Source organism: Felis catus, chromosome C1, assembly GCF_018350175.1.
Source record: "Felis catus isolate Fca126 chromosome C1, F.catus_Fca126_mat1.0, whole genome shotgun sequence".
Lineage (NCBI taxonomy): Eukaryota > Metazoa > Chordata > Mammalia > Carnivora > Felidae > Felis > Felis catus.
The window spans coordinates 96314318-96329170 of NC_058375.1; the positions used below are offsets into that span (position 1 = coordinate 96314318).

At 41.9% G+C, this 14853-nt stretch overlaps 1 protein-coding gene across 5 annotated transcripts in view; it reads right to left on the reverse strand.

The window, feature by feature from the left end:
* Positions 1–5852: 5852 nt before the first annotated feature.
* The window catches only part of LOC101099065 (monocarboxylate transporter 1), a 62987-nt gene continuing 53986 nt past the window's right edge, over positions 5853–14853 (reverse strand). For 4 of the 5 annotated variants that reach the window (XM_045033307.1, XM_045033308.1, XM_023258996.2 and 1 more), the window contains exons 4-5: positions 13205–14071; positions 5853–10981 (exon numbers count right to left, since the gene is read on the reverse strand). In XM_045033307.1, the coding sequence (XP_044889242.1) occupies positions 10710–10981; positions 13205–14071 (1139 nt within the window). In that variant the 3' untranslated portion in view covers positions 5853–10709. The remainder of the gene's footprint in view (positions 10982–13204; positions 14072–14853) is intronic. The other variant, XR_006582867.1, reaches the window with a different exon arrangement.

Below are 14853 nucleotides of genomic sequence, written 5' to 3' on the forward strand. Positions count from 1 at the left end.
CCATTTCCCAGACAGCCTCCTTCCAGAGTGGTGGGTGCCTATCGTGAGCCAGCGCTGAGACCCTCATGTGGGACTTGAAGGTGGAAGGAGCCAGAGACCGCCTTCCTGTGCCTTGGCCGCTCCCTTCTGACAGGCAGGCTCGTGCAGACGCGCATCCTTTCCTGCACTGGTGTCCAGGGTGCAGTCACCCCTGGTGGGGGAGGCCCTGCCTGCTCCCCGGATCACGGCCATGTCGGCGTGTGCCCTAACGCGGAGTGCCTGAGGCAAGCTCCGGACGTCCACCTGCCTTTGCTGCTCAGGCCAGGGGAGCAGATCCTCTCAAGCCTCAGCCTCCCCTCCTCTCCTCCCCCATCCAGCCACTCCAACCATCCCGTGAGCACCCAACCCCCTGTATTAGTCACTTTCTGCTCAAAATACCCATGGCCAGAGGGTGGTAGAGCCAGGCTCTGAACCCAGGTGTCTCTGAGTCTGGGGCCACCACACTCCCTTGCTTCAGTGGAAATGCTTTGAGGTGTGAAATGTGCCCGACGTGATCAACGTGGTGCCCACACAGTTTGGCTCTCTCAGCAGCCTCCCTGCCTCACATAACCCATCTGAGTCAGCCCCAACCTCTGGGACAGTCCCCAGGAACTGGCCCCACTTGTGCTGCCTTCTCAGGACCCGCCATGGCAGTGAGCCCAGCCCATGCCTGTAAGCCCGCCCAGCCACTTCCCGTGGTTAACAGATCAGCAGTGTTCGGAGAAACACTTCAGTGATGGGTGCAACATCAAAAGAGGCAGATGGTACGGTGGAGTTGCCACCAGGCCTGTGGGTCAGGAGGCTAATGTGGGTGGCACCGCCTTGGTGAACTTACAGTGCTTTGGTCTTGTCGGTATCCCAGGGTTGAATGGAGCCCGGAGCCTGACGGACGGTATATACCAGAATTCACAGGGAGAGTATGGCAGGCACTCAGATTGAATGTTCCTGCCGACGTGCTGAGTTTATCATCTCCTATCAGGTAACTAAACATATAGAGGAAGCCAAGCGAGGAGAAAAGTAAATCAAAGGAGTTGGTTGGTGCTTCGAGTATGTCAATGCTGCCGGTCTTTAGCTGACTACCTCTGAGGGCAGAGCAGGGCAGCCAGTCATCCAGTTTCCTCTCCCTGGACAAATCCTCTGGAGTCCCCATTCATTCATTCTTTCTTTTTATATATTCAACAAATGAGTCCTATCAGATAATAAGCAAATTCAGATACTCCCTGCCTCACAGACCTTAAATTCCAGAAGAGAACACATTGTCCTGAGTTTCCTTGTTGATTAGCCCCCTTTCAACATACTGCCTTTCAGCTGGCAAGGACTATTTTCTATGCAATGGCTTTGTGCGCTAGTTCCCGAAGTAAGACTTTGGAAATGCTTCCGGGTTGCCCCTGCCCATAGTGAGGACTTCCATTCCCAGAGATTTGAGGGAACTCACCCTACTTCTACATTGCCACCCATCTGGCCAGAAAAGTCTGATGAAGAGCAAGAGCAGGTCTGACAATGAGCGTAGAACAGGTATTTTTTCATTGATTTCTCGGAGGCTGCCTAGAGGCTCCCAGCAATCTCCTGTCTTTGGTCCTTCATCAAACCTGGGCCCAGCAATTTACTTGAGTTTCTAAAGTTTGGCTTGTGGGTTTTAGGGCCCTCCTCATACTGTGTTGAAAGCCTTGATCTCCTTTTATTGCCTGCAATGGAGTGCTTCTTGAAAACAGAGATCAGGCTTCATTCATCTGTCTTTCTAGCCTAGCCCAGGGCCTGGCATATGGCCTATGTTTAACACCTGCTTGCCAGTCATTTCTGCCATGGCCCCACACAGTGGACACTGTTCTCCAGTGTCTCCTTAAAGTGTCCAGTGTCTCCAGTGTCTCCTTAAAGGCTAGTCTCCAGTCTCCAGTGTCTCCTTAAAGGCTACATATCTCTACCCAGCTCAAATGTCATCTCCTGCATCTCTACCCAGCTCAAATGTCATACCCACTGTCCTCTACCCAGCTCAAATGTCATCTCCTGCAGAAGCTTCTCCAGCCCCTAAGATCAAAAGGGATCAAGGAGTTTGCATGTTGCTCCCTCTCATCTTAAGCAACTCATAGCTGGTGGAGTTTGGGTGTTTAGAAAGGCAAAAAATAGTGCAACTATTGCGGTAGGAAAAATTGTGAGGTTTTACAAATGGGCAAAGGATTCCTGGGTGTTCTCTTAATGGGATGCTGGGTGTTGTCTAGGGTTCCAGGCCACCTGGTTCTATAGGGACGTCTGCATCTGTCTTCTGCTGGGCTACATTTCAGCTCTGCAGAGATGGAAGCTAACCTGTGGAGGGCTGACAGTGGTGCAGGTGCTCCCTGTCTGATGTATGACGCAAATTGTTCCTGGTTCATGGCAATGCAAATGCATTTTGTCCAGTAGAGAATAAATCTCCATAAATCCAATTCTCAGTTGAAACAGTTGTAAGACCTTACTGGTTCCCTCCTTAATGAGTTATATAAACATGTGCATTTTATAACTATATGAGAGTTATTTTACCATTTTGAAAATTCTTCTTTGGCAGTAGGAAGATCTAGAACAGAGGTGGCAATAATTCTTACTGAGCATTTATTCTGTCAGGTGCTATGCTAAGGGTCTTACAGACATTGCCATATTTAATCCTCATGGCAACCCTATAAGGTAAGTTCTTTCAGCCCTTTGTCTATTAGTGCATATTTATGGATGTATAAAGTGTGGCCTAGAGGTTAAGTAACTTGCTTAAGGACTCAGAATTAGTAAGTGGCCTACCTGGAATTTGTACCCAGAGACCTGGGACTTGACACAGAATCATTCTCGGTGCTGTAGACCTAAGGGCAATTGAAAACAAATTGGGGAATCAGCATGGCCTCCTTTAAAAGACATGAACCAAATTGCAAAGGATGAATAGGAGTTGGTGCAGAGAGAGGAGGGAGGGGTTTCCAGGCACAAGTCAGCATGTAGGAAGGCAGGGAGGTGTGGAACTAGAGCCAGCATTACTAAGAAATTCAGCTGGCTCAAGAGCAGGGTGCGGCTGAGGACTGGCAGGAGATAAGACTGAAGCAGTCCACAGGTGCTGATAGCTGACAGAGAAGGGCTCTGGGCAGAGGTCAAACTGAGACTGGACTTTAACCTCAAACTACAGAATATTAGGCAGAGGAGTGACATGATTAGATGAGTTTTATTATTTTTATCTTTATTGCTTTTATGTGAAGTTATAAAAGCGGCTGAGAGACGGCCAAAAAATCATTTTGGCATTAGTGTTGAGGTTAGATGGGGTGGTGAGAACAGAGGTAGGGAGGCTGTTAACAGACAAGCCTATGGCAGGGGAGAAAGAGGAGGGGATGAAAGGAGAAACGGGAAAGCTGCTCAGTCGACCCATTTGGGCAGCTGAGGAAGCATGTGGGGGTAGGAATGGGGAAGGGGAGGGAGGGGCTAGGGCACAGGCAGAAGTTTAGGAACCCTCTCCAAGTGCCTAGCTCACTTGACCCCCTACTGCAGGCCTGATCTTGCTCATTCTCAGCATTTGAGAAACAAGATGGTACCTGGAATTTAAAAGAAGGGTTGTTAATCAAAAGTAAAGCTCCCCTTTTGAGAAGAGTATATAAATAAACAGGGCCTGATTAAAAGCACCCAGGCCTATTTTTTTGGTCTTAAAAGGGATAAAAAATAAAGCAGTGAGAAAGGAAAGAAAGATGAATCACAACGACAAGAACCATTAGAAGCCTTCTCTTGATAATTATTGATGTACAGATTGTTAGCACACCAGGTGATTTGTAATCCCAGCCCAGTTCTCCTCCTGGCTTCTTAATGGCTGCTGGCCACTTCCTCTTGGGACCTGGCCAGGGTAAGCTCAGGAAGTGCAAACTTTTAATTCTGGAATTAGTAAAGCATATTAGGAAAGGAAATCCACAAGTGAAGAAATCACATTATGAATTCCAAAGCCAAGGGAAAGGACTCTAAATTATATTGTGAATACATTGGGGACAGGACCATTTTACTCCTTTTGGTGTAGGACCCAAGTGATTGGTTTGGTCACTGTTCCAAGATTACCCAGGATCCGGCCTCTTCCATTAGGTACCTTCAGCTCTAGCCACTGAGCTGAGCTATCTGCAGTCTTGCTTTGCACTCTTCTGACAGCAGGGGAGATGCCCTGCTGGGATGAAGACCCAACTAAAGGGTATTTTCCATTACACCCACCTCCCCAGGATTTTGTGTGACTCAGATGATAGAATATACTTGAAAGGCCTTTGAAAACTCTGATGAGCCATACATATGTTAGCAGCTGTTTATTCCTTCTTGTTCTGGTTGGTGACTTGCCACTTGCCACTTAATTTTTAACACTATGAGCTCAATGTAATGCTACTATATACCCAGCAGCACGCCAAGTACTTACACACTTAATCCTCACAATTTTACTATGTTTATTTTACCAAAGAGGTTCAGAGAAGTTAACTTGCAAAGAAATATACTTTTTGTCCTTTTGAGGGCCCTCTTGAGGTTGGGTTAAAGAATTCCCCATGTTCTGCCCTACAACACTGACTACACAGTCCTTCCCACTACACTAGAAGCTGTGAGTGCCAGGAATCAAATTTTGCTCACTGTTATTATCTCCTCTATCCAGCAAATAGGCACAAGATGGTTTTAAAAAAAAAATACTGCTACTTTCCTTAGAACTTACTGTTCACGGTCCTTCTTCTGCCACTTGAATGTAAACGCATGGGAAGACCTATCGTGTTTTGTTCATGGTTGGATTCTCAAAGCCTAGAACAGTGCCTGTGACATAGTAAGAGTCCAATAAATACTCGCTGGTAAATAAATGATAGCTGTGCAGACAAGCAAATTCTCCTTTGTGTGACATCAATGAATTTTTTTTCGATGCTGATTTCAGGAAGATAACGCTTAAGACTGCAACATTGTGATGTGGGTAAGTGCTGAATGCTCTAGCTTTCTGAGTTAAACATTCACTTGCAGCTAAATGACGATCAGAGGGGGAACTACAGGAATGCTGTCCCCAAGAGCACTGTCTCCAGGAAGACAGCACTGGAGGCTGGCACAGGCAGCCCGTGGACTCTATGCTCCACAGCTCTGGTCCAGCAGCAGCAAGATCATGCCTTGAGAGCACTGTGCTCTTGAGGTCCAGGTCTTACTCCCCTCCCTTTCACCAGATGCAACTATCGAAGAAACAGAAAAAAATAACCTGCTTGTAATAATCATCAGCTTCATTTTCTTAGGAGTCATGTGTCAGAACACTTCTAGATCAAATGTACTATTTTTTTTCCCCTCTGTAAACCAGTAGTATCTCCTACATTAAATATTTTCTTTTACTATAAAAGTTATCATCACATTAAGAAAATTTAGGATATGGAAAAAATATAGAAAAAGTCATCTCTAATTATGGTCACAAAGTGATTAGCCTATTTGTGTATGTTCTTTCCCCCAATGTGAGTGTGTTATAGGCATTATGCATATATATGTGTGTGTGTATATATATACATACATATATATGTATGTATATATATATGTATGTAGTGTATATAGATGTATGTATATATGTGTGTGTGTGTATATATATGTATATATATATATATATATATATATATATACATAGACAGACATGTATCATAGTAGTTTGTGTTCTGCTTGTTTAACATGGTGCCATGTTTATACCACAAGGACATCATAACCATCCATTTAGTTACTGATATACACCTTAGGACTTTCCAAAGAAATTGACAATTTCAAAGACAGACATATTTTTCTTACATAAATTCCATTATCTGGAATGTGATGTGAACTCATGGCACTTGACACACATCATGAAATATGTCTCATATACTCTGTCAATATGTTACACCAATTTATTCAGCCACCAACTGATAATTTATAACTTAAATCATGTTATGTATATAGTAGGTAAAAACTAAAACCTCACCAATTTTTCAATTTGCATTTAAGAACATTGGTAGGGACAGACAATTTTAATCACGACTAGTTATGGCTTAGTTATATTTCTTCTTTTAGAATCATCACAAATATCGAGAGGAAAGCTTTATGTGCTGCTAGTCAGGCATCTCTTCCTTGGAGACAGTGTATTGTCAGAATATCAGGAGTGCAAGGGCTTTGAGATTTACAACCCTTTGGCTCACAGAGCTAGACATGTATGCACCAACCTTGTAAATTGTTCATTTCACCCATTCATTTACCAAAGAAAGACCATTACATTTACAAGAATAAAAGGGGGATCTAATCAGAAAGGAGAATCTGATAATTTAGCTAATATTCTTATCTTTAAGAGTCTCTTCCAAACTATCCTCTCCAAGTAAGGATCCATTTTGGGAATTAGAAGAGCTCAATTTTTTCCCCAAGACTTTTTTTTAATAGGTATTTACACTTATTAAGCTCTTACTTAACACCAGCTGTCAAATATCAACTAACCTTCCGGACAACTCTGCGGGGGGGGGGGGGGGGGGGGCGCTAGCAATTATTCTTAACCCCTTTACAGAAGAGAAAACCTGACCCTTATGGAGGCTAAGTAATTTGTTTGAAGTCACACAGCCTCAATTTGAACCCAGGTGGCCCATACTGTTAAGCAACCAGCAGACTACAATTCCGTTGCTAGCTATCCCAGTCTCCTCTAGGCAAGTCAGGGTAAAACTCAGCAAAATGCAGTAGATCAATGCTGTTCAGTTGAGGAGAAAAATAATCTACACATACACATGGTACTTTTTCCAACTACTCTCATTTGAAAGCTTTAGTCACTATGGCCCAGACTGAATGGGGGAAAAGGGGAGACAGAATCTAAAATGCTAAAGCTAGAACACATTTCAGAAATGATGTACCTGAAATCCCCTTAGATGCTTCTGAACTCTGAAGCAACCTGGCTTCATTGCTCACATCTGGGAAGCCAGGCAAGCTTGGGCTGTCGCTTCCTGTCAAGAACTGAAAGAATTTTCATATTGACACAAGTCTGTCATTAACCTCTTTCTTCATGTCTTCCAGGCAAATGCCTGATCTGATTATTAAAACAAGTCATGTTGCAAAGGTGGAAATCTGCTGTTCACCTTTCCTCGTATTTCCAAGCAAAATGGTGGAGGGGCACATGGCTACCTGATTATTAAGTTTATTATACTATGAACCATTTGCTAGGGAAGGTAAAACCCAGACATTTAGGTTTTTCACACAAACCAATACCCAATTTATCAGTCTGAAATTCAACACAGTAAAACACTGGCTCATACAAAAATATTAAGTGGTTTTTGACAAAACTTTTTCCTTTTTAAAAATACAGGATTAATATTGACATACGTATCTATAATACACACATAAACTAATTCAGATAACCCAAGAATTCAGGACTAGTCATCAGTGTGATTAAATCAGGGATAAAACACCTCTGAATTTCCCATAATTTGTTTTACCATCATGTTTTCCTGAATACTTTTTATAGAAATTATTCACTTATCATGACTAGTTCAGATAATTTAAATTCTCAACAAACTTGTGTAGAGCATGAGAATATGGTCTTGTCACCATGATAATCTGCAACTGTCCAACCTATCAGCTTCTTAAGTAATTTCCCAGCTTTGGCCTGGGAGCTTGTTTCAGAATATACTCTTGAACAGAGCCAAGCACTACGACTACCTAAGAGCTGTATAGGTCCTGTGACTTACAGAGGGTGTGGCACAGAGAAAAAGCAAATACAGGCAGGTACTTTTTGCATACATCTATTTTCCCAAAGCAGCCACTGAAACCATGTGAATTGGAATAAAACTTAGTCCTCACACGGAATAAAGGACAACAGACAGAATCAGAAAGCTCGGCTGCTTCCCAGTGTTGAACATAACCTACAACACAGAGAAAATTCATGGGGACTGTTAGCAAGGAAGATGGCACAGAGTAGGCCTGTATCAGGTTTTAATGTTGGCTGTTACCAAAATTGATGTTGAATAAATAGCTTAAATTCTCCCTCTTTAGGGGGAGAAAGTTAGGGTTGGACTGGCAATAAAAAGTTTAATTCCAGCTTGGAGGCGGTTTTCAACTCTTTTTGCTAATGAGTAGTGGTCAGTCTGCACCACAAACCCCTCACCTCACTAAAAAGATTCAGCTATTGAACAAAGACTAAGCAGGCTCTTAGGTACGGATATAGCTCAACTGTGATGGGAGTGATGGGGTCCAGGACAGGGCTGCCCCAAATGGGCCACTTTAGCATGTGGATTATTTGAGCTGAAGGCCACCAATGCCTAACAGTCTCAAGGAGAACTTTTTACCTCCCCTGGTACTGCCTGAAAGAATTTAGACAGGGAGTCTGTACCAAGGAAAGAGAGAACTATTAGGAAACTAATAGGAAGAGAACTATTACCAAAGTTAACTTTTTTTTTTTTTTAACATAAGAGTTCTCCACATGGCATAGTTTACCAAACATTTATTCTTCCCATCTTTCTATAAATTGTTTTTATTCCTTTTGAAGCTGAAGACCCCTATCCCCCTTCTCCTTAGCTCAAGATGGCTTGTAAGCCTTGGTTGCCTAATTATTTATGTTACTGTCATGTCTATGTGAAGTTCCCACATGTATGAAATTAAATTTTTCTCCTATTAATCTGTCTTAGGTCAATATAATTATTAGGCCAGCCAAAGAACCTAGGAAGGAAGAAGGGAAAAGTTTTCCTCCCCTACTGGGGAAAATAATCCTGCACTCCTCCTCCTCCACCCTACCTCCCCTTCCCATTTCCTTTACTTATATTACCTCACTGACAGTGATCCTCGTTTTTATGGAAGGGGAAAGAAGCACATAGAGGTTATGGACTCGGGGCCATGGAAAATAGCAGAGTCCCAACTGGAGCCGAGCCTGCCAACAATCACAGCAGGCTTCTCCCCTAAAATGCCTCCTCCATCTGCCATGACACTCAGGCACTGAAAGGGAGTTTTCATTGTGTCCTTAAGTCTAACTGCTTTGGATGCTTTCAGAGAGGTGATTTCAAAATTCCCCTCTTCTTTGCCTTAAAGAAAAGATGAAAGAAGAAAAATATAAATAAAATTAGCAATATACACAATTCCCACAGCACATAAGCTAAATGATTTAATATTAGCAAGGGCCAAAATGGATCTTGATACTGAAAATAAAGACACACTAATACTTTCTCAAGAAAATAAACATTTGGAGGGAGAAACATTTCTTAAAAAAAAGAAAAAAAAAGTTTATTTGGAAAAGCCAGCCTCTTACACAAAAGGTTTTGTACCTATACTTTCTTTCACTGTGTCAATTACAATGATATTTTTAAATTCACGGAATATAATTTATCGAGTGTCTATCATCATCTTCTTGCGCATTTTAGAAGATATTAGGTTAAAAAATATTTACAGTTTTCATTCTGGTCCATCCTCCCTATCCTTATATTAAACCCATTTCTCTACTTCTCAAGTAAGTAAAAAGGGTCACAATATCTTTAGGTTTGTGTGGAAAGTAAGAATGTATCCAGTAATTGTAAGCAAAACATAATTTTCTGTCAGGCCTGAGAAAAAGAAAAGGAGCAACTTTCCTCCAAATCTTACCCTTATTTGTTTGCCTGGGGCCAAATTGCTCTGGCTTTCTTTAATTAGCAAACATTAAAGAAAAAACCCAAATATACAAAGATTGAATATCTCACATGCAGCTCTAAGACAGACACAGATATAAATGGAACCACTATGAATCAATGGGGGGAAATTCCAGGAAAATCATTAACAAAAGAAGATTCCAAGTCTCACAGTTTAACTGAGGTTTTGGTAAAACTGAAGCTGAATTCAGCTGCTGTTTGAAATATCTGTCTGCATTTAATTAGATGTGTTGTTTTTACTAATAAGGAGGCACAAATACATAGTTTTGCATATTTTAAAATTAACTTTTACACTGAAAAATACTAAGTGACCTCAAAGGGGGCAATGGCCTATAACCACTCAAAATGCATCTTTGAAAAGGGAAAACAGTAATGTAATGAAATCAATTCTCAAACACTAATAATATTAGCATCCCAAGAAAAGATTCCAGAGAGGTGCTGATGAGTACAATGTGTCTAGAATGGCCAAGATGTTTCCAAAGCTTTATGCCTTAAATTTCCTAAATATATAGCTAGCAGGCACTATGCCAGGCAACTATTGATGCTAGGAAAATATTTTAGTCAGGATTTTATAAAATCCCAACTGGCAACGAATATTTCTACTTATAAATCTTCCAGTGATGATGTATGACACTATATTACAAGTAACAATGAAACAAAGATTAATTTTAAATTTTAGATTGGTCTCAAACAAGTTAGTTGTTACTCTTCCTTACAACGTAACACTTAAATGAATTCAGCAGAATGGTTTAAAAAGTTAAGGCTCCCTAAAGAGTTCTAAAGACTAAAACTTAAGGCACATATTATAATCTTCTGGACACTGGTAAAAGCTAAGATTTAAACAAACAAACAAACAAAAAAAAACCGCATACTACTTCCTTCTGTCATTCTTTGCTAACCACTCCCTTCCCAAAGGTATGGCATTTTAAATTCAGGCTACTGGTAAGGAGTGAAACAAAAATTCCATCACTGAACACCTGGTACGATTTCCCACACAAATGTCCACTATTTGCATTGAGCACCACTGCTGGATTACAGGCCAGTAGAACATTTTCAGGTATCTTGGGTCACAAGCTGCTCCATTGACCCTTGGGCCCCACACGTTTAGACTGGACTCTCCTCCTCTTTGGGACTTCCTTCTGTGTCTTTCTGCTCTTCAGATTCTGCTGTGTATTCTTTTGGCTTCTCAGCAGCATCTACACTGGTCTCCTCCTCTTTATTTTCCTTTTTCTGCTGCTTCTCTGCTTTCTGTTCTTTCGCCACAAGCCGATAATTGATGCCCATGCCAATGAAGAGATAGATGCCTGCGATAATTAGGATCACACCACACGCCCAGTATGTGTATTTGTAGTCTCCATAGATGTCATTCAGACGACCTGAAGATATCCAAAACACAGTTATGTGGGCAAAAGTGAACAAGTATACCTTTCCCAAATGAAGCTGAAGAATCTACTCAGAAAGATGTCAACCAATCCTCAAAGAGCCCATAAATGACAAACTAGTCTAAAAAAAGAACTGCTAAAAATTATCTCATCTTTTATGATGTCACACTTGGGTTTTAGATGGCCTTGCGTATTTTGTTATTTTTAGCAACTTGAAAATAATGAAATCTTTCCAAATTTGAGCCAGGAAAGACCTACAGATCATCTAGAATCAATTCTCTAGATTCACAGTGGAAAAATTTGTTGCTCAAAAGAGGTTTAGGAGTCTTGCCCCAGGCCACAGAGCTAACTGCAGTCTCCTGGCCAATGCTCTTTCGCTGACATCAGCATTTCCCAAAGAGCGGTCCCTGTGAACACTTGGCCTGTGCTATACAATTAACAGCAACACCTTTCCACCATTCGAAGTGCTTAATCCTCACAACAGGCAGATTCTGTCATCATTCCCGCTGTATGATGTACAAACTGAAGTACAGAAACCTTAAGTAACTCGCCCAAGGTCACAGAGCTCATAAGTGAAATAACATGGCTTTTAATCCAGGAAGTCTGACACTGAAGCTGCACCTGTAACCTCCTGAGTGTTCCCAAAGTCAAACTTAGGGAATGGCATAACATATTCTTTTCTGGTAAAGATTCACCATGTGCATATTAAATAGGCTTTGCGAGGTCCTCTGGTAATCTATCAAACTTGGGGTTTCCAAAAATTTTTTGGCCATGAAATCCTTGTTATAGTAAAATTTATTAGCATCTCACCCAATTGGTTAGTTAAGGAATAAACACCCAAGAGGACTTAATACAACCAATTCAAATATGATTCCATATGCTTTTCTAACTCAGGACATCGTTCATTCAGCAATATTTATCAGGCTGACACATACACTCGGCACCGGGCTGCTGGCCCTGAGGATAAGGGAGAGCAGAGGAGAGAACATCCACAGTTCAGTGGAGAAGAGAAATGTTAATCAAATAATTATACAAGCCGTGACAAGGAATGTTTGAAAGCAGAAAATAGGGGGTTGGGAGCAGCAAGCAGGGTCAGGAAAGCTTCTCTTACAGTGTAAATGAAGCAGGGACCTAGAGGAGGATGGGACCCATCTAGGAGGAGGGGATGGGAGAAGGATGAGGCCAGAGCACAGCAAGTGCAAAGGCAGGTGGTAGGAAGCTGGGGTGTGAGGGGGAAGGAGGAAGGGCGGGGCTGTTGGAGCAGAGAGAACAAAAGGTGAGTGACAGGAAATGAGGCTGGAGAGATTGGAAGCCAGGCTGGGGGGCGCCTTGTAGGCCACAAGGGAATTTGCTCTCCACCCCAAGAACAATGGGAAGCAACTGGAAAGATCTCATCAGCTGGAATATCGAGTTTGTATTTGCCTGCAGAGGAGAAAACAGATTGTAGGCTGGCTAGAGTGGATATGAGGAGACCAGTCTGGAGGCTGCTGGAGCAACCCAGATAGGGGACAGGAACTGTGGATGGGGTGGTGTTGTGACAGAAAAAGTGGGCCGACTAGAATCACTGGATATGGGGAGGAAGAGAGCAGTATCAGAAGGAGAGCTATAGGTCTTCTTTATGTATCCTTATTCCCCAAATCATACTTCTAAAAAGTATACATCTTCACTAATTTGTTATCTAGTGAGCTATTAACTGAAAAGATAACCTTAAGAAACAGTTCCCAAATTATATACTCACTTACTAGCCATGTGATGTAAGGCAAACTATTTAACCTTTCAAAGCTTCTATTTCTTATGAAGTAGGAACTATGACAGTCCTATTTCATAGGCTTATGAGCTGTAAGAGGATACAGAAAATGTTTAGGACAGTCCCTGGTAAACCAGGAGCTCACATGGTAGCTATTATCAGAGGTGTTGTATTTTACATGTTTTCTACAATAAGCACCTAAGTTTTATGAAGATAAAACACTTCAAAAAAGAATGCCATTTGTAAAAATATTGGACTCCCCTTTCAACTTGATGGTTCAATGCAATTTGATTCTGTAAGGATCTGAGCAATTATGCTGTGCCAAGCATTGTGTCAGCACTGAGGCTACAGAGATGAAAAATGCTCTCTGCCACCCAGAGGCTCACCAATCTCTGCTTTTTATTACCTTCCCAATTTTCTATGCCTGTTTTATGTTAAGAGGACCAAAGAGGTAGTAAGGCATACTATACCTAAAAGTGGCGGCCCCAGGAGGACAGGACAGCATTCCACGATGGTCACCAATCCCACAGCGCTGGAGAACCTCTGGGGTCCAACAAGGTCCATCAGTGTTTCGAATAATACGGAGCTGAGCCACCCAAATGCAAATCCAAAGAATCCCGCATAGACACAGAACCCAATGTAGCTGGAGGATAAAGGTGCTAGCAGATGACACACTCCATTTGCAATAATAGAAGCAGCAAAAAAGTACTGAACTCGAGGTCTTATCCACTTTGTGTTGGCTACAAGTCCCATAGAAGGTCTGGCTACCATATCGACGAAAGCCAGAATGGAAAGAAGGAAGGCAGCCTTCTCACTAGAGTAATGTTTACTCTTGCCATAATTACTGAGAAAGACCAAAGGAGTAAATAGTCCAAAAAACATGAGCACATTTCCGGAGAGGTATAGCAAAAAGCCTCTGTGTGTGAACAGAGATAAGTCCAGGAATTTATTAATTGTTTGGAAGACTGATCGTTTCTCTTGTTTGGGGTTTCCTCCAATAAGATCTGTATTTGCATCACCTACTCCCTTTTTTCCTTCAGATTTTCCAGCATCCTGAAGGGATTCTTTAGACCTATCTTTCCCTGCGTTGGTTGGCGGGGGCCCTATTGGTCGCATCAGGGCACCAGCTACACAGCAATTTAGTAGGAGGCCCCCAAGAATTAGGAAGCTTCCTCTCCAGCCAAAGATACCGAAGAAAGCCTGATTGAGGGGGGCCAGGGTAGAGAGGAACACAGGGCTGCCTGCCATGGCCAGTCCATTTGCCAATGGTCGCCTCTTGTAGAAATACTTGCCAATCATGGTCAGAGCCGGATTCAAGTTGAAGGCAAGCCCAAGACCTGGGGAGGAGGGTTAAAAAGAATCACATACTATAATAAATGTCAGCAACGTATTTGGAATTACTTAACAAAACAAAGAAATTAAAATAAGAGTTATAAATAATGCAAATGAGACAAAAATCCTCACCCTTACAGGATATACTGTATAATGGTTTAAAGTGTGGTATCTAAAAGCAGACATATGTGGGTTCAAATCTCAGCATCACGACTTGCTGGTAATGTCGGACATGTGAGTGTCTCCTAATACGTAAAACAGGTGCACAGTGCTGTTGGTTAAAACAGTGCCTGGCATTGCAGTCTGCACTCAATAAATGTTAGTTATTTTTATTATTGTTTATAGTATTTGAAGGTGAATAACTATTTGTCTAATCTCGCAAAACCACCTGAGGAATCATTGTAATGACAGAAAAATCATTAAGTGGATAATTATCAACTAGAGACAAGTTTTACAACAGAAAGTGCAACACAAAATTATTCCTTTTATAATAGCACCAAAGGGGCACCTGGGTGGCTCAGGTGGACAAACGTCCAACTTGAGCTCAGGTCATGATCTCATAGTTCATGAGTTGAAGCCCCACATCAGGTTCCTGTTTGTTGTCAGTACAGAGGCTGCTCCCTCTCTCTCTGCACCTCGCCTGCCCGTGTTCTCAATCCCTCTCAAAAATAAAGAAACATTTTAAAAAATGACTTTACAATAGCACCAAAAGTAAAAAATGTACAATTTTAATCACTGCAACTGTGTAACTTTCCTAAAGGGTCAGAGAATGAAAACACACACACAA